The 26,157-nt window shown below is 40.0% G+C and overlaps 1 protein-coding gene across 1 annotated transcript in view; it reads left to right on the top strand.

Annotated features, from left to right (window-relative positions):
* Window positions 1-24,952, top strand: part of zeb1b (zinc finger E-box binding homeobox 1b) — an 84,591-nt gene extending 59,639 nt beyond the window's left edge. The window contains exons 4-9 of the mRNA XM_028434389.1: window positions 2,853-3,014; window positions 6,484-6,686; window positions 9,210-9,315; window positions 9,702-11,365; window positions 19,274-19,454; window positions 20,923-24,952. Coding sequence (XP_028290190.1) covers window positions 2,853-3,014; window positions 6,484-6,686; window positions 9,210-9,315; window positions 9,702-11,365; window positions 19,274-19,454; window positions 20,923-21,566 — 2,960 coding nt within the window. The 3' untranslated portion in view covers window positions 21,567-24,952. The remainder of the gene's footprint in view (window positions 1-2,852; window positions 3,015-6,483; window positions 6,687-9,209; window positions 9,316-9,701; window positions 11,366-19,273; window positions 19,455-20,922) is intronic.
* The last annotated feature ends 1,205 nt before the right edge of the window (window positions 24,953-26,157 follow it).

Consider the following 26,157-nt stretch of genomic DNA (forward strand, 5'->3'; position numbering starts at 1 on the left):
TCAGCTCTGCATGCTGCCACATTTCAGTTCTATTCAGTACAAATAGATACATGAAGCACATCATATCTAATCAAGCTGGCCATACCAGCCTGTCCTTGGCCGATCTCATTAGATCTGTGAAGCTAAGCAGGTCTGGGCCTGGTTAGTAGATGGATGGAGACCACTGAGAATTCCAGGTGCCACAGTGGGGGACAGTCGCTGCAGTGGTATCTGTCATTGTGTCCTTGGGCAAGGCACTTCACCCACATTGCCTAGTATGAATGTAGTGAGTGTTGGTGGTGGTGGGAGGGGCCGATGGTGCATTATTGCAGCCTCGCTTCTGTCAGTCTGCCCCAGGGCAGCTGTGGCTACAATAGTAGCTTACCACCACTAAGTGTGGAGTGAAAGAATAATGTCGTAATTCTGTAAAGCGCTTTGAGTGTCTATGATAAGCGCTATATAAAATCTAATGCATTATTATTCTTATTAATCATGCTTTAAGCTATTAAAAAAGAGCTATATTTGATAAAAGAAACATGTAGTTGCAAGCTTAAGCACTGATGAACTAGGGATGGCTGCCATTAGTCTTGAAGTGTTTGGGTTAGTGGAAAATAAAGAGAACAGAGAAAGATAGACAGAAACTATTCTAAGATGGTTTCTAGGTTCAAAGCTGGGAAAACAGGGTGAACAGAAAGGGAGACAAAAGAGGTAACGAAAAGACTATAAAACAGTGAAGGAAAGGATCAAGGCACCCAATGTGTGATGTGCCCCTGAAAATGTTTCCTCGTAGCCTGAACCTTTAGTATGAAACAAGCTCCGTTAATGAAGTTGAACATGCTGAACATCCAGGAAACTAGACGTAAGCAGGTCTTTCTGACATATGAGATATACTTGTATAAATATATATAATATATAAAAGTATATTTTCAGTATATTCCAGTATTTTAAAGTTCAGAATTGGAAATTTGATATGTTGGAAATCCAAATTGATGAATCACTAACTCTGAGTAAATAAGGACAGAGAGAAAATGAGGAATTCACAACAATATGACACAAAAATACCTCCATTGTATGTAACTAATATAAACTATTTACAGGCTATTGTTGCCCAGGTGAGCAAAGGGACGAATATCTCGAATTCCGCTCATTACCTCGTTCAAAGTCTCGTGATCTAGTTATTCTGTGACTGAAATCTGAAACGGCACTGCTCTTTGTTTATTGGCTTAACTAACAATCATTTTACCAGATGGCATGTCACAGCAGAAGCTTTACACCTCCAATCAAAAAGCTGCAGGGATTTTGAATAAAACTTGAGTGGTTTAGTGTCTAGCTGCAAGTTGTAGCAAGTGGACTTGTTAAGGCATTCATGACGTAATCTCAAGTGATTTCAGCGTAACCGTAAGTCTTTTATAAGTCATCTGAAGTATATATCAAATTAATAACAGTAGTTAATTCTATTAACCCTATTTAGCATATTTGGTACACTTTTGGGAAGTTTAATAGCCAGTAAAGTCATCTAAATATGGAAAGATGATGAAACGCAAACAAAAGAGAAAAGTGCAAACTGACATGGACATGATGCAGAACTGTAAAATAAAATGGAACAGCAAATCAAAGTTCCTGGAGTTATAGGATAAATTGATATCCAGTTGAATGCCAGGGTTCCTTACTGTTGTGTTGGGTGGAAGAGCAATGACAAAAGCACTTACATTATTTGCTCCTTTCTTTCAAGCCATTTGGGGCAAATCACATAACTTCTTTTTCGTTCTTCATTTCCTCTAAAAGGAAAAGTTTAGAGCTATCTCTGGGTTTTATGTCCTTTATGATGGGCTTGGAGTTTTAAAAATAGATGCTTTTTATCTGATTTGATAGTTGAATGAAACATGTGTATCATCAGTAAAGCAGTGAAAGTTTATACAATGGTTTTCGATCACATCTTTCAGTTGGAGTGTACATAATAATGTAATGAGTATATCCTAAATATATTTCCCTGGGACCAAAGTAATCAAATAAACATATCACTGACAGACACGAAACTATGAAAACATGGTCCTATGCTCTCGACAGTGTTATACAGAACTAAAACAGAGTCTTGAGACTGAGTTTTGACATTATCGTCAACCAGGTATGAACTCTTAGATAAAATGCTCTAAGCATCACAAATCCTGATGGACCTTAAGCAGGAAAATTGCTCAAGAATCAACAATGAATTCACCATCAATCCAAGTGGAAGCCTTTTTTAGCATTCATTTGGTTTTCATGCATTTTATGTCTCTCTAATAACAATCGAAATACAAAAGAAAAAAATAATCCTTCATTATAATGTAAAAGAAAAGCTAATATGTTAGCCATTTACTGAAATGGTTTTTCATTGAAAGATTTTTGCACCTACAGAATTGAAGGCAACCACTAACCTTCAGAAAGATCTAATGGAGTATCACAGGAGATAACCTCTGGAGTCAAGCAAGAGAGGCCTCCTCCATAGTGGCCATTCATATGCTAAAAAAAGAGTTATATATGCCACATTTTATGCTCATTCAGGTAAAGCAGCCTCGTAACCAAAACCCTGGGAACAGGCTGAGGTGAAAGCAGTGGAGACGCAAATGATTACATGGTGTACTCAGCATAGAGTGATTGCATAAGCTTTGTGAGAGCTGAGCCTGAAGCCTTCAAGAACCTGGAATGGCACAACACAAAAGTTTCCAAATGCATGGCAGGCTACAAAAGGCAGGCCTGGGTTTAATAAAGCAGTGAAAAATGGAGCAGAAAGTGAATGCATTTTATATTCTTGCAACAGTATTACACCACAGAGAGATGGTGTTCACATGTGATTGTTTCAAACATTAACCATGTGTGTGTCTTTGTGTTTGTAGTGAAGGAGGATTGCGTTTCTGATGTTGAAGATGACATGAGCACAGATGCCATGGTTGCGGAGATGCTTCAGCAGGGAGCCACAGCTGTCATCTACCCTGAGGGCCCTGATGATGAGCCTCCACGCCAAGACACGCCGGATACCAGCGTCCATGATGAGAACGGTACGCAACAAGCAACTTTCCTTCTTCTAAATGTACTTGACAGGGCCACAGCTATTAACACATCACAGGTAATGGTACCCCCCCACAACCCACCCACACACACACACACACACACAAACACTACTGACCATAATTGGTATTAAAATCATCATGACTAATAGATGTTCCTGCCGGACATCTCTGAGTTCATCACTACTAAAGTTGTTGTTTTTTGGTTTCGAATGCCCCCCACCTCCCCCAGTATTTTGTCTCACCTCCCTGGAGAGATTACCAATGAAAAAGTAGTTCCTTCTCCAAAATCAACACAGAATGTCATAAATCAGGTAACTGTATCAGGTTTAATGTGTTTTCTATGTTCATTGGTTTGATCAAAAAAACATCAAGTGGGGTCTCCACTTCAGGTCCCTAAATATTTAGATTAACATGAAAGGGTTGCACACAAATTGACAAATGTTTAAATTCCCAATTATGAAACAATTTCTCATCATGTCACCGTCCTTCATCACAAGAGTAGCTGTTTAAGTCACTCTGAAAGTGGCTAAAGGTTGTAAACTAATGACAACCAACACAGAAAACATCTGGTGAAAATGTTTTACATGAAATCCAAGTTAATCAATTTGTAAGGAACTATTCATGTATTATATATAGCAGGGGTGCCCAAACTTTTTTGGCTCGCAAGCTACTTCTACCACGGACAACTCTTTGTGATCTACTTTGTTGGGGGGTTATAATTATAAATAATCTGATTTTAATATTTGAACTATTACAATTATTAAATATTTGTATAATATTAAAATAAGATGATAATATTGAAGCAGTGAATCAGAACACACAAATACCTCATCTGCATTAACCCACATCTAGTCAGTTCTCTGAGAGGCTGATAACGGAGAAGTAAAGTCAGGAAAACTCACGAAAAGCCAAATTAGATAAAAGAAAACACTGAGGATTCAAACGATCCAGGAGAGAGACGGAGGAATTAACAGACCCATGATGGTGACGGACTACAGAGTTATAGAGCTGGTGAGTGTGTGCCACGGCGATTTAAACCACAATAAAAACCACATTTAGCAGAAACCAGTCAGTAGCACAAAGTGTTTCAGTATTTGTAGCTCACTTTGTTCTTCAGAAGAACTTCCACGGCTTCCACACACATAGGTTTTCTGATGATGCTGTTGTACCGGTTTGGGCCGGTGTGACTGTGACTGTCTGTGAGTGTCTTAGAGCTGGAGGAGGCTCTTCTTCTACTTATTATTAGAGGTTGTAAATAAACAGGTTGGTGCGCTAGCCCCCCCCTCAAATTGAGGTCAGAAGCTGAATCGTCAGGTTTCATTTCTGTTATTTCTGGATCGACACAAAATGCCTCTGTGATCGACATGTTGGGCACCATTCATACAGTACATAGGTTAAACTCAAATTCTTCATGAAGGAAACTATTTTACACGCACCTCGATACAGTACCAGTGATACGATACATTAGCAATACGTTGAATCCACTGGCGATGTAATGCGACACGATTCATCCCTGTTCATGATTCAATTTGATATTGATTTGATGGCGATTCAATGTGATTTTGTGCGATATGATGTGATTCAACATGATGCAAAGCAATTATACCCAAAATTTAAATAGTAGCTGAAATTCAGTGGTACTAGAGGCTGAGGATTTATTGTATTCCTTATAAGCAGCAAATTTAACAAAAAAGTACACATTTTGCTTATAATCTCTATTACATCACTTTATGCAACTTCTTTTAGGACAAGAAAAAAACAGGCCTTTTCACCAGTAGGGTTTGGATTTAGAACCAGATATAACATTAAGGAACAGGAACTGGTTCCACACATTAGGAACCTGTTTATCACACTGTTATAACTTAAACAGTGACATCATCACTCTCAATGCGTGACTTAAAGTGACACTTTCAATAGTCCAATGTCAACATTCCTGTCTGCCACAGATACTAATATGTTCATACTGTGCATTCTTTACAAACCATCTGCATCTGGTCAAGCTGCGCCTGATTTGAATTTGAAGGTTTTAGGTGCGTTATAAATCTTATCTATAGCTGCTGCTCTAGCGGAATACCGTGTTTTTATAACTTTGTTGCTGTAGAAATGTGCTTCCCGGCTTCAGTCCTTGTTCAAAACAAAACATGCAGCAGTAATGGTACATTCAATATGTCTCGGAAACACAGCATAGAATGAAATACAACATGAAAAAATTGCCTCGTGACCCTGACAACAGGAACAAGTGGGTCAGAAAATGGATTGATGAAAAAAATCAATGCAACCATGGATTTTATTGATGCTGGCACGTAGTGACCAATGCATCAAGATTTCACCCGTAAATTGTACCGATGCACACTGAATGAATCGATACATCATGCACGTTTAGACACCGATTCGTATCAATTTATCTCCACATGCTTAGTACACACCCTTTCCTATACGCTATTGTAATGGACATTTTTGAGATATTTTGATGTGCTACCGCTGAATTTGGTTGAACTCGGAGATTGGAATTTTCCATTTGAAAATGCCGAGTTCTGAGTGTCCTTGAACGCAGCATTGCATGTTTTTCAGTCAGCTCGCTTCCTGATTGGCTACATTCCGTTCCACTGCCCTAACCTAACCTCCATGCATTTGGACAGTGGAAGGAAAACTAAAATTCACAGAAAAAAATAATACAAGCAGAGAAAGGTTGGGCACACGCACACACACACACACACACACACACACACACACACACACCTACACACACACACACACACACACACACACACACACACACACACACACACCTACACACACACATACACACACACGATTAGCAGGACTGTGTGACATCCTCACACACTTTTATGTGTTAAGTTTAACACATCCAGGGCTTTTATGACTTGGGCCTTCCATGCACTGCTGCTGCAGCAGGAGGTGAAGTAGCAACACCTCAGTATGTTTGTCTGTGACTCACAGATACCTGGGTGACATGTTCCCATGCCAAGGGTCCTCAGCTGCTGCATGGGAAACCTAAACAATTACCTGTTAATGAAGTTCTTTTACGTTTACGACAAGAAAGACCTCCTCCCTGCATAAACTATGGGCCCATGCAAAGGCACCTGAAGTTTACTTTTAGTAAACATAGTTGCTAACCTCAGAGAGCTAAAGGCCAATAAACAATGTTGCCAGTTCGTTCTGGGTTCTTGTGTTAGTCGTGAGTATGAAACAAACGAGTGCAGACTGCTGAGTATCTGTCAGTAAAACAGAGATGTGTAATCAGCCTTTATCCATTTGTGGTTACCTGGGTGACGTTTACCCGTGGGGGAGGATTCCTCAGTGCTTGGTGAAAAGCGGAGGAGTGTTGTCGTGGTAGATCATGTGTGACATCAAAGGCTCCACTCTGCTGACTGTGTATTTCAACCTCTCCTGCTTCTCCTTTCACCTTCACTCTCATGCATTTCTGTCTCTCCAGGTAACCCGGATTCCTTCTCTCAGCTACTGACCTGCCCATACTGTGCACGTGGATACAAGCGCTACAGCTCCCTGAAGGAACACATCAAATACCGACACGAGAAGACGGAGGAGAGCTTCAGCTGTCCTGAGTGCAGCTACAACTTTACCTATCGGGCTCAGCTCGAAAGGCATATGACAGTCCATAAGAGAGAACAAGACCAGGTATTGAATTCATAGTCACTTCATATGCCTTTAAGTCAAGTTGAGCATTTTGTAAAAAAAAAAAATACTGTAGTAATTAAATTCTCTTCCCGAAGCATTTTTTTTTTTTTTTTTTGAAAATATTCATATATGTTCTTAAAGTATTGATTAAATAAATTATAATGTTAATTTTCACCTGATTAGCAGATTGTTTTCTCATTTTCTTGCCTGATCTAAATCATCATGTCTGGGTGAAGTTTACCTTTATTTAAAATATCATTAAGTTCATCAGCATGCCTTTGATTCTTCTCTGTAAAATGTTGGACGAGTTCATAAACTAAACTTTGGGAAGCTGTTTTAATACTACGTTTTTTTAATATATTTTCTATATTTTCTCAAGATAGATGCTAACTTTTCAACACCATTGTCATTGTGTGGGAGCTGGTTTTGCTTTATAAAAACAATTTCCCAATAAAAGCTCACTTTATGTTAATACTATATGCATTTGGATTAGTTTGGCTGAAGGGATTGGATGCACAAATTTGAAAGTAATGAAGATTTCTGAAGGCTTCTTTCTACATACACAATTTAATTTAGTTTGTCTCATTATGTGGCATTTATACAATTTAACATTATAATAAGATTTTAGACTTAAAGCTGCAGTGTGTAAGTTTTTTGTGGCGTAATTTGGTCAAAAATCTATATAATCTTTGAGCATTATGTAATCCAAAGTGTTCTGAATGGAAACTCCTGGCTCTGTAAAAGACATTTAGAAACCCAGGAGCGTGACGCTGGATGAGATCTTTCTATAAACACAAGTGCTCCATGAGCTGTTTTGGCTGTTACTATTGGCTGCTCGACTGAAGTCAGGCACGTTTATGTACCATTGATCGTAAAAGTGCAATGGCAGATGTTCCAGCAGAAGTCTCCACCGTGGCGTTAGACACAACAGTTACACTGCAAATAAAGCGGAAAAATGTAGAGTGAGGTGGAGAAGCAACAGTTTAAAGCCACAAACATACTCTGGAGGAATGAACCGCTCTGTGTCCTCATGGATCCCCATGAGTGCGTGGGATCTGCCCCACACACTGGTGTCAGAAGGAGAGAGAGAACAGATGGGATACATCGTGTGTAAACTGAGATAATTTTTTAATTTTTATTTATTTAATCATTATTTAAGGTGGTCGAGAACAGACTCAAGTCATGTTATAGTCTGGATGCGGAGTGGTGGTTGTCAGCAGTGTTTGGAATAACGGCGTTTGAAATAACGGCGTTAAGTAACGGTGTTTGTTTTTCAGTAACTGGGTAATCTAACTAATGACTTTTTATGCCGTTACAATGACGTTATCGTTAATGAACGTTAAATGCGGGGCGTTACATGTATTGATTGAATAAACTGTTATCCGAAAGCATCCCCGGCTTCTTACTCAGCTGTTGTGAGGAGGTGGGTTAAAAACAAGGTGAGCGGTTATGATTGGCTAAGGCGGCGTCATGTGTCATGGTAGCCAATCAGAGCCAGTGTTTTTACACGTGCCAGCACACACACACACACACACACACACACACACACGCACACACACACACACACACACACGCACACACACACACACACACACACACACAAACACACACACACACAACAGATTTGATGAAGCAGCAGAGATGGCGAGCGTGGAACAATCTGATGAAAAGTTGTCATTTTTAAGGTGATACAAATACTACTTTAAATTAATTGTGGTCAAAGACAAGAACGTGCATGTGAAGTATACATTATATCCAGTAGTGAAGACTTTGTCGACATCCGTTGTAAGCAACTCAAATTTAATGAAGCGCCTCATGACACACGCATCTAAAAAATCTGAATTATTTGACATATAGCAACTTTTTTTTTTAACGCAAATAGTTACTTTCCTTGGTAATGAGTTACTTTTATTATAGAGTAATTCGGTTACTAACTCAGTTACTTTTTGGAACAAGTAGTGAGTAACTAATTACTTTCTTAAAGTAACGTTCCCAACACTGGTTGCTCAGAGCGGAAGGCAGCTGGGATCACAACCGCCTCTGCGAGCTGTGTGGTGGGACGAGCTAATGGCAGCAGCCGCTGTTCAGGGCAGTAACAGGAGAGTGATACGTGCATTCATGTTAGAGTCTCTAACACACCAGAAAACTCAATATAACTCAAGATAACGTCCATACAGGTGTCACTAGTCTCTATTGAGAAAAAAAGAAAAAAATTACGCACGTCACACAGCAGTCAGTTGGTCTGACATTTATTTCTATTGCACATGAAGGTTCACTAGATGTAGTTAACCTAACACTACGTGTGGGGAGAAATATTGATATTTAATGTCATCCAAAAAAACAATGTGATCTATTTTATTTTATCTATTTGTTCCCACCCCAGGTGTTAGACTGGCCCCTCAAGTATTTCCAAATCTTTACAAATAAATTGTTGCCTCTGGTTGATTATTTACTTTGTGACTTGGATAATTAGCAGTTGTCATTGTGAGTCTCTCTGAGTGATGTCTCTCACCCACCCCACAGAAACACATTACCCAGCCTGGTGGCAATCGGAAATTCAAGTGCACTGAATGTGGCAAGGCGTTTAAATACAAGCACCACCTGAAGGAGCACCTACGCATTCACAGTGGTGAGTGAACACCCCAGTAACCATGCTAATACCTTGTGTACTCATGTGAGGAGATTCAAATTGCAATTCAGGTTTAAGCATTTAAGCCCTGTGTTTTTATTTAGAATCAAGTGAATTTTGTTCCTTCAGCTACTCTATCCCATGCTTGTGTGCTTCTACTCATCATGTTCCTCAATTTTGTTACTTTGGTGTTAGATAGAAAATGTGGGAATGGTCTAATATGGTCTGATTGTTTAAACATATCTGAAATGCAGTAGAGCTTTATGCTGCAGCTCTTCTCGTAACTTTGCAATGTTAATATTGAATCATGTAAATGTGTCTGCTTCCACGATCCTCACCCCACATGTTCTCTCTCTCCCTGATTTTCTCATTGTGGTTTTATAAAGGAGAGAAACCCTATGAGTGCTCCAACTGCAAGAAGCGCTTCTCACACTCAGGCTCCTACAGCTCCCACATCAGCAGTAAGAAATGCATTGGCATCATATCAGTCAACAGCAGAGCGTCCTTAGGGAGTAGTAAAATACAAAGAGGTCCATCACCAGGGCTGCATACACAGCCTTCAGTCGTCGGTGTAAGAGAAAAGCACGAACACAGCAAGCCGCTGCAGGAACAGTTGCCACTCCACCAGATAAAGACAGAGCCTGTGGACTATGAGTGCAAGCCAACTGTGTTAACATCTACACCTGTTGCAAACATTAACTGTGGGGTCTTCGGTGGAGGTGCTACCGCTCCACTTCAGGGGACGGTGCAGGCGGTGGTCCTCCCCACTTTAGGCCTAGTATCACCCATCAGAATTAATATTTCTGACCTGCAGAATGCACTCAAAGCGCCGGTGGATGGCAAGGTCTTACAGCAGGTACTGGAAAATAGCACTAAAGGACAGATGACTACAGTGCTAAGCACTGGAATGCTTCAGCAGCAGCAGCTAATCTCTGCCATTAGTCTGCCAATTGTGGGTCAGGATGGAAATACAAAAATCATCATTAACTACAGTTTGGACCCCAATCAGGCTAAGCTCACCTCGACAAACCTGAAGAAAGAGCCTTCGCCGATATCACCCTCCCAGGACAATATTGACACTTTCAAATCTCAGAAGCATCCAGAAGATCTGACTATAAGGGGCAGCAGAGCTTCTGAGATAAACAAATCAGAGGTAAAAACCACTAAAACCTGTCTCCTGTGTGATAAGTGTCCTAGCGGCCTGGACAGCCTTCATGAACTCAAGCACTGCAAAAAGGTTCGTCTCAGTCTGAATGAGGTGTGCCTGGACAAGTCTGAGTCTGCGGTGGTAGCTCTACTATCAGAAGAAGGACTGTGCACTCAGCCTAAGAACCTCCTCTCCCTACTAAAGGCTTACTTTGCCCTAAATGCAGAGCCCACGAAGGAAGAGCTGCTCAAGATTTCCAACTCTGTCAGCTTGCCCATCCAAGTGGTCACAAAATGGTTTGACAAAATGCAAGAGGGTCAGATATCCTTGGGGGCACCAACACCTCCTTCAGAAGAAGAAGACAATGTGGTGTCTCTGGTCCTGGGGAGGGACAGAGCTACTCTTAGGCAGTCTGTAACTAAGGACAGCCCGACAGAAGCCACTACTCCAGAAGTAAATGGCACTCACTGCTTACCAGCTGCTTCTTCACCACTAAACCTGACTGCTGGTCAACCCTCCCCAGCTGAACCCCCTAAAAGCACTGAAGGTCCTTTAGACCTTTCACTGCCAAAGTCACTCAGAGAGGAAACAGAGAGAGCAGCATCTGGAGCTTGGTCTTTTTCTGTCTCTTTATGTAGCGCTACCAATGAGGATGAACCCCTAAACTTAACTTGCACAAAGAGGAAGGTGTCACCACTCTCAGCCATGGGCCAATGCCCCGCACTGTACGCCAGCCAGCCAAGTGCCAAACCTCTGGACATTGTGACCACAATGCGATGCCTTAAAGCACTAGCCAACAACAAGAAGCAGACTATCCTAACCCCACAGCTAGCCTACACCACTACAGCAAACAGCCCTACAGGGACTGACGGGCCAGAAACGCTCCATCTCAATGGAATCAAGGTGGGCACCATTCCTTGTAATCAAATGGTCTTTAGTAATATGTAGCTTTTAAATGTGGACATTATGAAGCATGTTGTCTAAATAATTAGCTCAAGCCATCACCAATTGACCAACCATCATCTTTGTAAAAACATTGTTTTGGCATTGTTATTAGGTGCTCCTTAGATTGTTTGAATACTATGGGTGTGACGATCAGTGACGTGCCGTGAGCACTAGGGTTGGGTAGGCAGGGTGTTTTAAATCGAGACCGCCAATGTCAACACCAATGACAATTTCATATGTTTCTGCTGGCCAAGTATTAATTCAATTCAATTCAATTCAATTCGACTTTATTTGTATAGCACAATTTACAACAGTCATCTCAATGCGCTTATCAAAATATAAAATTAATAATAAAGAAAAAACCCAACAAGATCCACATGAAAAAGCATTTAGCCATCTAACAAAATCAACATCGTAAAACACCATTAAAGAAACATAAACAATTATTTAATATAGCCTCCATACTTTCCCAACAAGATATATCTCATGACAGCGCATCTGTTGTTTGTGTTGGAGACACGGAGAAAAAGACAACAACAACAACTCAGAACAACCTCAGTGAAGTCAGTGGCGGCTGCTGGTCTTTCATGCAGGGGAAGCTCATTTTCTGCCTACTTCAGAAAATGTATCTGTTTATTTAAATGTGAATTCTAGTAGAATTCACATTTTGTTGTCAACAACTATTTGTAGATTATCACACACGCACGCGCGCGCACACGCACGTAGCTGCTGCACGCTGGAGTGTGAGTGTTTGGTCAAAAGTCTCACAACACAAGCAGTAACAGTCTCCACAAACACCAAAAACAGACACTAGGTTTGTCAGAAGTTAATTCGCTATGAGAGGATCAGCAAAGTCTCCGTGTCAACACAGAGCAACGGACTGAAATATTTGAAAAACCCGCCTGTGTGCTTACAACGCCATACTCTCTGATTGGCTCATTTCGCTGTCAATCAAAATTGAATTAGCCTGAGACAGATCATCCAATCATCATCCATTATTCCAGCGTCCGGAACAGACAGATCCAGCCCACTGCTCCATAGACCTCCTGTGAAGCCCGGCGTCCGATGGGCGGGACTAAGTGCGTCATAACCGAGCATTTATCCAATGAGCGTCTAGTTTGACTGCAGTGGATCAACCCCTAAATCCTGTCCCATTGAAGTCAATTGAAGCTGAACTTCACCACTGTTTATTAACACTGTCACTGTCAGTTTCCTGTTATAAGAAGCTGATTCTGAACTAAACATACATGTGTTCTGTCATATATTTAGTCAATGAAATGTACACACAACACTACATATTTGACCACTGATTTTAGGGGAAGCTGAGGTTCCCTTGTAGTCTTAAAGCATCCGCCACTGAGTGAAGTGCATCCACAAACTCAATCCTTCCTTTTGTACTATTCACTGTAGAAAATATGAACAATGTTCTGACCTTACCTTTGCTGAAGGTCTGGTAACTCAGGTGTTGGTCTTCATCTTTTAAAAGCTGTCGTTTTTCCTCAAAAAAAAGTTTCTCTATCGTCTCTAGCGCTGTCATCCTGACTGTAGTGTTATCCCGCCCACTAGATAGAAAACGTAGCAGCAGCGGTCATGTGATATCAATTCACTAATGCACTGTGAACTTATGTACAGCATATGTTGAGCATAGTGCGGTTACGTCCATTTACGTCCAAAGACAGCGTAGAGAGCTGCTCTCTACGCTGTCTTTGGATGTAAATGGTTTTCATCTTGGGGAACTGAGTGCGCATGCGCAAACACATAAAAACACGCTATGGGAACAGAGGTAGAGCAGCAACGTGCCTTTTGAGAAGAGGTGTGGCCTCCTCCTGTCTTACAGCGGTTAGGAAATAGCGATGTTTAGCGATTTGGGTTATGAAAAGCACAAAATGCTGACTGTCAAACTTATAGGTACTCTAGGCTATATTTTTTAATTATATTATAATTAAAACAAATAATCAAAATATCAATTCACCCTTGGGTAGGCACTGCCTACCTTGCCTACCCTGACTGCACGTCACTGTAGACGATATACCGTGCACTAAGATATAAGATCTTCTTTTCCTTTTGACTGTTCTCTTTAGGGGTTGCCACAGTGAATCATCTGCCTCCACCTAACCCTGTCCTCTATATCATCTTCTCTCACACCAACTCACTTCATGTCCTCTTTCACTACATGTAAAATCTTTGCTTTGGTCTTTGTCTAGGCCTACTTATGTACTGATTAATTCCCTGTGTCCAAACCATCTTAAGGTGTATTCACCGGACGCGACTACAGTCACTTAAATCACCTGTGATGAGTCGTATGGACAGTTGCGCTTTTTGATCACTCCATTGCTTCGTCGCTCCAGTGACATGAGGACCGGGAAATAGTATGTTAAATAGTATGTGTCTGCAGAGCCGGCCAGCCACTGATAGCGTTGCTGCATTGAGAGTGCTGCACACTTTTTCATCGGGCTGTACATTTACAGCACTTATCACAGACTGTGCCACTTGTACCTATGGTTTAATTTATCAACTCATGGCGTTACTAAAGGATGAGTTCACTCAAAACATACTGGCTTATTCAAGAAGTATGCCACTATTATTTTGCCCCAGTAAGTTGAGGAAGTGTGCAGCCCTCTAGAGCCTCCAGCTCTACAGACAGTGAAGACCCGCTTGATTTCGCTTGACGTCACAACATTTACATTGATTTTGAATGTAATCTGGTCATCAGAGTTGCTTCAGTTGCATTCGGTGCAGGAGACATAGTCAATGTCCAAAAGTCTCAACTGCTGTTAGAAAAAGTAGACATGCTAATATTCTTAAAAAAGAGTATCTCCATATCTTAAATCTGGGCTCTGTAGACTCTTTTTGATTGACATTTTGTAAATCATCCCACCCCTAGTGAATGCATATTAAAGTTATTTGATTAACTATTTCCTAATGTCCAAAAGGCCAATAAGGGTTAGATGAGCAGAGTGGATAATGAAGGGTGGATTCACTAAAGGTTTAGGGATATTAAAACATGTGCAAAGGTCACTCCACATGCTGATAAGCCATACAAACCCCAGGGAATCAAGAGTGCGCGGCTGCTGCACATCGCAATGTGCCCCCAATCCATTGAGCGCATTTCCCTCTGATGAATATGTAAAGATGGCAGAGCTCACAAGGGGAGCAAAAAATGGGGGGAGCGCATGCAAATTAATTAATGCAGTGGGCGCAATGCAATTCATCAAATGTGGAACTGTTTGCGGTGATTGTTTTCGCACAGGAAAATAGTACGACTGACAGGCAGGTGCAAACATACACGCAGAGATCCGCTGCAGTAAATGTTGACACAAAACACAGCGGAGATGGAAAAAAAGGCTCCTGTTAACCTTTCTAGTATAAGACAATAATTCTAATAAAACAATAGTCAATAATAACATCGACTGAATGAGGAAATAAAGTGTGTTTGAGGGAGAGAAAAAGCTGCACACCGTCGGCGGTGCATGTGTGGAGTCTGGTGACGCTGCGGTGGAGAGAGGATGCTGTGCACGCTATGGACGCACTGCTCCAGTGATGTTTTGACCATCAAACTATGGTGTCGCATTGATGGAACGAGCATCAGGCCAGAATCACCTGATCAGATGCATAATTTATGCAGTGATGGCACAATGTTCACATATAAGAGTGTGGTGACACAGCACTGCTCAGGAGGTCATCCCTGCTGAATGATGGTCAGTTGGTCATCTTCAAATGGTGCAGGCTGATTGACAGACTCTGTTGCTGCATTAACTCAGATCAATGGTAGGACGGTTTCTGTCCAAATCGGCCTATTTTTCATGGACTGATCAGAGCAAAATCACAGGAACTGATGTAGCATACCTGTCAAGTTTTGGATTTGAAAATAAGGGAAATTTTCTAGCGCCCACTACGAGCCGTCCCACCCACCCAACCACGCTCCAGTATCCCCTATATATTTAAGATAGATGTACAAGAAATCTAAAATATCCACTTGTCAACCACTTACTAAATACAATTATGTGATTATAATCTGGTAGGTCGTCCTTGATTGACATTAAAATGCTGTGAACATTCCTACTAGGGCTGGTGATATGGACCAAAACTCATATCTCCATATTTTTTCTCAAAATGGTGATATATGATATAAATCTAGATTATTTTATCAAATGAAGTCTGACCAGAAAAACAATTCTGGGTTAAATTTGCCACAAAATGCCACACAGGGACATTTATTAACAAACAGCTGATCAATATGTGCACTTAATCCAATTGAGCTTTACATGTTGTTCTGTTAAGTAATAGCAGCGACTACTAAAACTAGTATTTTGATACATAATAAGCTATTATATTCATATATATGAAATATTATAGTTTTCTATATCGCCAAAATAGAAAACTTGATACATCTTGAATCTTGATATATTGCCCAGCCCTAATTCGTAAATTATAAAACAGCCTAAATAAAAACATAAATGTGTTTATGAAGCACATGTGTTTATTTATTCAATATACTTACAGTTCATATACAAGTCAACACATTCCATATTTATTATTAATTTCACATTGCTTGTCTTTAAGTTAGACATTAACATTTTATTTTTTAAAATATTTTCTTAGAATTTCTCATTCTCTGGTATTCACTAATGACTTATTAGACACATTTATTACAGACTTTACATTATTTAACACTTTATAAACAGTGTATATTTGTGCAGCTTGTGATTGGCTGATTTTTCATGGTGATTTACGTTGTTCCTTCCACTGTGGTAGACGTTAAAATCTCAGTTATTAATCTAACAGAACGTGTAACTGTGTCACATCCTGATGGTCTTTAGGAAGATAAACTCACTGTCACATTTTACAACGTATTTAAACAAGTTCTTTGTTTTTTTCGCCGGAACGTCTTCATTCATCATCTCTTTTATGAGATGTTTCTGGGTTTGTTGCCGCTGTCAGCACTAATCTCGCGAGAACTGTCACTCAGGCCATTTCAGGTGGAAGTTCTCATGAGGCTAGTGATGGCGTTCAGTTTAGTAAGGCATCTTTTAATTATTATTACATTAAAATACGGTATAATTATGGGAAAATAATAATACGGGAAGATGGCGGGAAAGAGGGGTAAAATACGGGAGTTGTGATGGAGCAGCCACATTAAATTAAGGGGAAAAATATAATTACGTTTTAAAGTTGTTTAAACTGCATGTTTATTTGTTTATTCAGTTTTCTACATTATTAAATGTTTGTGCAGCAGACAGAGAAGTCTCCAAGTTTAACTTCCTCAAATGTCATTATGTGCTCCTGTGAACTCACCTTTCCACATTAAACGAGCAAAACGCTCATTTAAATTGGGCAGTCTCCACCACTTCTCCATGTGCGCTAATCATTGCTGCGATCTTAGTGAATTCCTCGCTGCAGTTGAGGAAACTGCAACATCAAAGGATTTATGGACGCACCAGGTTTACCACCCTTTATTTCAGATCTTAGTGAATCCCCCCAGAGTGGTAGACTTAACTCAGTAAGCAAAACATTCAACTGTGAGTCAGATAGCATAATAATAATATTTTTGCCATCAAAAGCCCAGTCTCTGTGTTGTTTTTGTAGATTTATAGAAGGAAACCAATGTCGAGGTGTCCCTAAAGCAAAAAAAAAAAATGCTTCAATGTCACTAATAGATGTTTTTAGAAAAAGCCGTTTTTCTCAGCTTTTTGTCACAAACTGGCAATTTGTGTGAAACTTGCCTCTATTCAACTGCTGATTACAGAAGAACGAAAGAAGCTAGAAACAAAATTCTTCTTTCTGATGAATTCTTTCAGAATTTGGTGTCAGAATTCAGATTGTCATAGTACAAAATATTCTGTGGGTCTTTAAAAATCCGTCAAAATGCTCAAAAACGGCAATTCTGAAAATGGCTGGCACTGAATGAGTTAAGTACAAATTGAAAGTGATGTTGCTGTGCTGTTCTGTAGATCCCTTCACCGCCAATGAAAAACTTATTTCTTATTTTTGTTGACTTAATTTTTAAAACAGGTAACTTTGCATTACTTATTTTAAAAGAATAACATTCAAAGGATTTAACTTCAGGCTTCATCATGGAAACAAACTACACTTTCATATTGAATCAGAAGTAATCCATGACGGTCCATCACAGGCATCTTGTTGGGGGAATTGGTCAAACCACCCCCACTGGGAAAACCATTGACTTATTTAGTCTGAAAAGTGTAACCTTAGTTCCACATTGGCTATGGCAGGTGTCTGCAACCTGCGGCTCTGGAGCCTCATAGAGATTTGATTTGTGTGGGGAAAGATTTATTTAACTGTTGCAAGGATTTAGCAATTAGCGTATGTTGGCGAACATGATCATGTTATCAAATTCAAGTTACTTTTTGTTGCCCATCAAATCCATTGGTATTTTTCGGCTCCAGAAGGGCTTTAATCCTGGTAAGTAAAATGGCTCCTTTGAGAGTAGAGGTTGCTATGGGGTTGTGAAGAAGCTGGATATGTTCATGTGTGTAGTATTTTTGTAACTATTCTATACATTTAATCCCCACTCAAATGAAAAATTTCCAAAAATGCTAAACCATACAGTACATCACATCATAGTAGATGAAGTCTTGTTGCTTACATAGCTTTCCTCTTACAGTGTGTTAGACACTGTACGTTGTACAGTTTTAGCACTTACCACCACTGAAGCTCTTTTCCTATTGTATGAAATGGAGTTACCAAATAAACCAAAGTAAGTTAACATGATGGCATTGAAACCCCGTTGTAGAAGTGAACTGGTGTCTGTTATTGAGCTATAAGTCAGTGGTGACACTAGCTACAGATGCTACAGGTCCGTCCAACCTGCTCCTTAGATGTTCCCCTTCTTCCAGCAAAATACAATAAATGTGTGATCAATCATAGATAAAGAACAACTTATATAAAACATGCAGGACATGAGTCCTTCAGAACAAAGTTCGGACACCACTGATATGGTCCCATATCATTTAGTACTAGGCGTGTCCTGATCACTTCCAATACGATACCGATATCGATCCGAGTTGTTCCTTATTTTGTAGTGTGAAATGTTAGAAAAGTCTTGATCAAGTGATGTTACTCAAATAGAAAACAATAGTCAGCAGCAGTAGGTATGAGAAAAACTGACCCATTTATTATTAACCAATTGGTTACATACATTTTAACCTTAGACATAAGAATATTCTACAATTGAATAAAATAAATTGGAAGACCCTGAAAAATAAATCCAATAAAAACATGAAGTTTTATATTTAAAGTGCAATATATATATATATATATATATATATATAATATTCTACAATTTAATTGAATAAATTAAAAAACAAATTAAAAGACTCTGAAAATTCAACCTGCTGGAGTGGAGTCTGGAATAGATGCTTGTGTCAAATATTTCAGATACAGGACAACTTTTTTTTGCTGATATCAGATCGATAACCGCTCTAAAATGCATTAATCAATAATATATCAAAATGTCAAAAGCAGCTTTTTGTGAATATTTTCACCTAAAGAACTTTGAAAGATGGATGTGGACATGTGTATGAACGGCATTAAAGCTGCAATGTACCAGAATTCATCTGAGACTTGCACCACTGCCTTCCTAAATGATTTAATAGTGCTCTTTTCCACTGTTTGGTTAAGTGGATTGTCCGTGACCTACTTTGGTCACATCTATATTTGCATTGTGTGTGTTATCTATTTCATAGTATTGGTAGAAGAGCTGAGTCAGACAGTAGCAGGGGGAGTCAGCGATTCAGCATTCATTTCTTTTATTTTTCATACACTGTGTGCTTTGCTGTTCAGTGAACAAAAGAGAAGAACAGTTTTCCTGCGAACAGCATGTAACTGATTGAACATTACCCTCAGGAGGAAGAGCTGGACACAAGCTTTGAGGTCTTTTCCACCAAGGATGAGCAGATTGATTCTGACTCTGGCCTGTTGAAAAAAAAGATGAAGAGGACAGACAGTGGATTGTACGCCTGTGATCTCTGTGACAAGATCTTCCAGAAGAGCAGTTCGTTGCTGAGACACAAATACGAACATACAGGTAAATTACATATTCGTGTTTGAATATTGAATAAAAGAAAAGAAAAATGACTAAAAGAAAATGATCTCAGTGCTGGCTCGGGGAAAGGATGAGTCAGAGAGCGAGTGAAGGGGGTTTACCAAAGGGTGGACTCCACCATTCCAGTGGGTATTACTCAACCTCCACAGAATAGGTCTGAGAGTTTCTTTCCATCAGTTCCCACTCCTATGCTGCCAGCCTCTCATGTGAAGTACTGAGTGTTATGACAGATGAGCTCTGGTAAAGATTTGGGATGTGGAGACTGGATGGTCTCCGTGGTCAGCACTTAGTGGTTTGTCTTGATTTTTCCTGACTCTGATAGTTGGCTTTTAGACAGTGCTTTCAGCTCCAAGTGACCTAATACAAGGTGAAACTAGCTGCTCCCACTTTGTTATTGTCCTGAAAGTTTTCAGGCGTAACTTGTGGTTTTCCTGTATTATTTTAGTATGTTCTCCTTGGATACACCGTTACCACACATGGTTTTAAGTAACCAGTTTTGGCACTTTGATACAAAACTATAAAGAGCTAGAGCAATAGCACAGGAGGGATTTCTGAGGCCAAGAGCAGCGGAAAAGGAGTTTTGCACAAATATCTGCTTCATTGCCACCCATGGTATCGTCACAATTTTGACGTGACGTGCTCAGTGGTCTGATGGGTGGCATCACAGCCACAGGTCTTTCTCTTACACTCTACTTTGGATGTCCTCCATCATATTTGGCTGGCTTTAACTGAGGTCTATAAATTATTTGTCAGTGATAGCATGTTTGTTGTTGTGCATCTCTACAAGGGATTGAGAGGATGAATTAATCAGTTTTAAGTTTGTTTCAGTAGAATCAGGTGGGAAACGTCCTCTTGTGCTTCAATGGCTACGTTTACGTGAGAGCTTTAATTGCCCATGAATTCAGAAACAAAAATAAAATCCTCTTTAAAAAGATAAGAAATCACCTTGTAAACACCTAATTCTGAATGAAAATGGCCATTCCAAATTAAACTCAAATCCAAATTTGGTGGCTGGTTTATTATGATTTTAATTCGGAATGGAATAATTCCTAGATCTTGTAAACGTTTAATTCCGCTTTAAATTACTTCCGGTCATTCTGCGCATGCTTGTCCTGTTAAGATGACACGCTGGTGACAACATAATCCAAGATGGCCGCTCGAAGCAAGCGTTCGACCCAAGCCGTGACTCTTTTTTTAATAACAGCCTTAGAAGATATGGATATAATGAAAAGAGTGGATGGACAGAAGCATAAACATGTGGACATTCACATGGACATACATACAATAAACGCGAATTAATGTGTTTCCATGTAAACCACAATTCAGAATGACTATTTCCATGTAAACATGAAGCAGAATGCTTTTAGTGCGAATAAATAATTCTGAATTAGGACAACATCATGTAAGTGTGAACAGTAACAGGTTTTTCAACATCCTTCTGTCTCTGCAGGGAAGCGCCCTCACGAGTGTGGCATTTGTAGCAAAGCCTTCAAACACAAACACCACCTGATCGAACACATGCGCCTCCACTCAGGAGAGAAGCCGTACCAGTGCGATAAGTGCGGGAAGCGCTTTTCCCACTCGGGTTCCTACTCCCAGCACATGAACCACCGCTACTCCTACTGCAAGAAGGAGGAGCAGAGTGAAGCCGGGGGGCAGCACAGCTTGGAGGACGAGGACGGAGATGCTATGGTGGCAGAAACGGAGGCCCGCGGCCAGCAGCTGCACCTCCTGGCGGCGTCTCACATGGATTCAGACGAACGAGGGAGCAGCACCAGAGAGGACGAGAGCGAGGAGGAAGACGAGGAGGTTTTTGAAGGTGTGGTTGATATGGCTGACATTCAGGTAGTGCAGGTAGGGAATGAAGGAGGTAATGAGGAGGAGAAGAGAGTTGTAGAGGAGAAACCAGAAGCTGAGGAGACACAGGAGGAAGAAACGATACAGGAGGAGGATTCAATTATGCAGAGCGAGGAGGTGATGGTTACTGAAGGAAGGCAGAGTGAGGAAGCAGAGGTTGGAGGCGAGGAGGGAGACCTAGAGGACAGGAACAAAAATGAAGAGAATAAGGATGAGGAGAAAGAAGGTGGCGAATAGAGGAAGAGCAACACTCTTTCATGAGAAACAATCAGGCGCCTCCACGATGCAGCTTCTCTTAGCTCCCTCAGTGTAAGAATCCTGGAGTGCTTCCCACCGGAGGAGGAGGAGGAGGACATGTAGGCAACAGAGTGTGGGAGCTGCATAGCTAGGAGACATTTCTCCTGCTTTCATTGCCTTCCAACCAAAAGGAGAAAATCCTGTGCACTACGAGTGGCTGGTTTACCTTGGACTGTGCGTGTACCCAACAGTATTACGGCCATGGAAGCATTGTGTCATGGAGCTGGCAATGGGCAGCCGTTTCTGTCCGGTGCTTTCACGATACAATGTGGTTTCAGAGGAATAAACATTAGGGGGCCACTTTTCCCATGTGAAGGTCCTTTGAAGCCATTGTGAACAAATCAGTGTTTTACAGTGAGTGTTGCATCAGGGCTACAGTTCAAGCAATCTCAAGGATAAAGGAACAATGTCGGAACTAAAGTCAAACTGTGTTTAAGATTGACAGGTAAAAGACTTAGTGTGTTACGAAAGCCACTCATTACTTTGTTATGATTCTCATCCTAGAAAATGTATAGAAGTCATTTTCTCTTTCAAGTGTTTGGCCTTGTTTAAATTTAATACATTTCAAACTTCTTTTAGATATCAAACTTGTTTTTTTGATAATCAGTCTAAAAATGTAATTTTAATGTTATTTTGTTTTGTTTTTTACATCTTAACAGCAAAATATCCTTTTTGGACATTTTATCTCATTGACAGTATGCTTTTTTTTTCTTTTTTAATCAAAAACATGCAGATGAAATTATTCTCTTTTGGTCAGATCGCAGTTTGACGTACTAGCCTTTGGTTTTGTCTGAACATGCTCAGCCCATGTCAAGCTAACAATCGTTCCTCTCTTATGACCTCTGTCATTTATGCTGCTGTTGTTGAGAAAAAGAATAGATCAAAAATGTCAAAAAAATGACACCATATATGGCAGCAAGTGGCACAAAAATGCAAAGCCTTGTGTGTCTCAGCTGTCATGACTTTACCTTTTATAAAAGTCATTTCAAGTGCTTTAATCCTAAAAAATGAACGGAACACAAATATTATATTGCTTTAGAAAAAGCCCCCTCCCCTCCTTTTTTACCCCCAGTGATGATGATGCTACTGATGAGACTTTGGTTTTGGAGAACATGATTGACTGACATGAAGAAACACATCAAACCAAGTCAGTTTGCACTGCAAAATATTCATAGTTTGCATTAAAGTAGAGACAGAGCATGAGCTAATGTGAGGAATATGCTTAGTCTCAAAATGTTTAAATGTTCAGAGCCAACTACACTATGGACAAAAGTATTTGGACAAATGAACAGTCAGCAACTTCAAATACATGTGATATGCTCTATATGGATGAGAGAACAGCTTCCACTTTTCTTGGAAAGCTCTCTATGAGATGTTAGAGTGTATCCGTGGTAATCCGTGCCCATATATTGTAGAGCAGTTATGAGGTCAGGCACTGATGTTGGACAAGAAGGCCTGGCCCACAATCTCTGTTCCAATTCATCCCAAAGTAGCTCCCTGGGCTTAAGGTCATCACAGCATGTCGTTATGATCCTGACTTTGTGCACAGGTACGTTGGAATAAATAAGAGCCTTCCCCAAACTATTCCCACCAACTTGGAAGCACAGCATTTTCCAAAGTATGTTGGTATGTTAAGGCTGCATTCACACCAACCAATCCGAGAGTGGTTAAAAGGCTTTAGAATTAATTTGTTTGGATAGTCCACCTCATTTGAGCAGTGTGAACACGCAAACAAAGTCTAGACACCTTTCCTTCTGCTGTTCTCTCATTTTTCATCTAAATACGAGGAACCACAGTTCTCCCGCTCCTGTCCTCCCATGCTATATGTGATTTTCTTGGACAGAAAAAAGCTATTCTATTCTAGAGCAGATCAAACAGCAGAATTGTAGAGCGAAGCCGAGAGCAATTAGGAGTGGCGTGAACACAACCGCTCTCGGAGCGAATGAAAAACAGAACGTTTTGATCAGAGCCTCTTCTTCGGGTTTCTGTTTTTCTGCCTAGAGAAGTCTCTACTTCAGTAACGGCCCCTTAAGCGGTTACCTCATGGCGACACAGGTTGTTTGGAGCGGATCAGAAGTTGCGCTCTGAATGCAAACCAAGGTGATGAAATTATCACCTGTCCTCCACCCATTTTGATAGAGTGCGGGACTAAACTGGTGTGAAAGCTCCCTAAGCTAAGGGGCTGAGGCCAAATACTTTTGTCCATATAGTCGATGAGAATAGATAAAAAACACATCTGATTCCTTATACAGAAAACCGTCCTCCTTCCTTTCTGCACTCAGGGCCTTATGTAGAATATTCACCTTAAGAAGAAAAGCATGTATATCTAACGTTACACTGAACAAAGCCAAGAAGCTGCCATCAGGCAACGCAGAGGCAGATCATTCAATAGGCCGAAGCACTGTTTACTGTTTACTAACACACACACACACACACACTTTCCTTAACAGTAACAACACACTGGTGACTAATGCACATAATTGGCGAGATGACGTATCCAATGCAAAGCTAGTTCTTTAACAGGAAACTCTGATGTCTTTTCAATAACAAAACGTGTGATCAACTGAAGTTTAGCTCTGCCTTACCTGTCAGTATTATTATTATTATTATTATTATTATTATTATTATTATTATTATTATTATTATTATTATTATTATTATTATTATTATTATTTGTCTTTTCCATTATCTACTGTGTGTGCTTTTCAGTTAAGGCAGTATTACCCCCCACCCATCTGTTTAGTCATAGAGAACTTTTATATTTATGTGTCTATTTTTTTATATTTCTTTAAGGTTATTTATTACACAATGTAGTGTACAATGCTGTAGTTTGCATTAATACAATAATATATTTTAGTATGGACAAAAAGAAGAATAAAAGGTAAAGAACCACAAACCTGCAAAGAAGAGACTCTGGCAATTTTAAGGATGTTATGAAGAAAAGAAAAATTTTCGTGGAGGAATAAGAGACCTGTACCTGCCTGAACCTTGGAACCTGTGACCTCTTTGCATCCACTTTATTTTACTACTTTTCTTCCCTCGCTAATATGAAGCTACTGAACTAACTCTACATCTAAAGCATGACTGTGTGCTGTTGTATTGAAGGATGATCCTTAACCACAAATATTGTTCATTTTGCCAAGCCAAAATAATATTGATCTATGTTATTATGATTTTGTACCAATGTGTTTCTTTGGATGTCATGACTGCGCCCAGTTTTATATGCCCCATCCCCTTTTAACACCATCTTTTTTATAGTAATGTTTTTTTGTGTTAATTTTTTATGACTCCTGCTCTCACAATAAAATACATCAACTACAAACAGATCACTGTGTCCTCATGTTGTCATTTGCACCAACTCCCTCATACCTGAAATTCATTGATTCATTTTATTCTTTAAGCTCCATCTTTGAGTGTATGAAAGTATATCTTTGTGCTCAGTTTTTAAGAAATGTGTGTTACTCATTTAGATAGACACTAGAGCCCAGCAAGTAGTTCCTACTAATCTAAATACCTTGTTATTCTATTATAGTAAAAAAAAATAACCTAAACTGTCCAGTTTTTCAATAAAGTACTGCAAGAATAAAGGAAAGTTGGGTCAGTTAATTGTAACAATGCTTGTTGGATTTAACAAGTGAACTACTGTTGGCCCTGCGGAACGTCTTGGCGCCGAATAGTACGTACCACGTTCCCGAGGATTCAGTCAATTGACTCGATTCCACCGAGTAAAAAAAGGTTTCCGAGAGGCTCTTGACATCCGCTCGTATAAATATCCATGTCAAATGACAGCCTTTTTCAACGAGCATTAAACAGAGGAGTAGTCATTTGGAAAATGGGGCCCCCTGGCGCACCCGTGGCACATGGGGAGTAATGGGCCCCATTCATATATTGGTATGCGTCAATGATGCGGTACCACCAACTGTCACAATATTTGACTCACAAATAAATGAGGAAACAACTTTAATGGAAAAGGAAAAGTATTCATACCAAACTGCATTCCAATCTAACGAGAACTAACGGAAGAGTAGTCATTTGAAAATAGGGGTCCCCTGGCGCCTCCATGACACATACGGGGTAATGAGTCCCATTTATATATTGGTATGTGCCAATTGTTTGGTACCACCAACCGTCGTAATATTTGACTCGCACATAAATAAGAAATCGACTTTTGTTTTCTTTTTTTTGTCTTTTGGGGCCCCCTGGTTCCCAAATCGAAGATCAGGCTCCGAGCATCGATACACCCACATTTATAGATTATACCGACCAAATTTCAACCTGATCCATTCAGGAGTAACAGAGTGGCGACTTTAACTAGTGTACACAACAAGAAGAACAAAGTAAGGGCGTTTTGAGTCCTGTACCTCGGCCTAAAAACATCTGACAATTCAAATCTATAAAGAATACGCATGTGTAGGATGAGCAGCAAAGCAGAAGATGTGGTTTGCACCCATGAAAACTATTTATACCAAAACTCAACAGATTTTCTTGGGTATTGATTCTTGTTTGGTAGATTAGATCATTTATAACTAAA

Source organism: Gouania willdenowi, chromosome 20 (genome assembly GCF_900634775.1).
Source record: "Gouania willdenowi chromosome 20, fGouWil2.1, whole genome shotgun sequence".
Lineage (NCBI taxonomy): Eukaryota > Metazoa > Chordata > Actinopteri > Blenniiformes > Gobiesocidae > Gouania > Gouania willdenowi.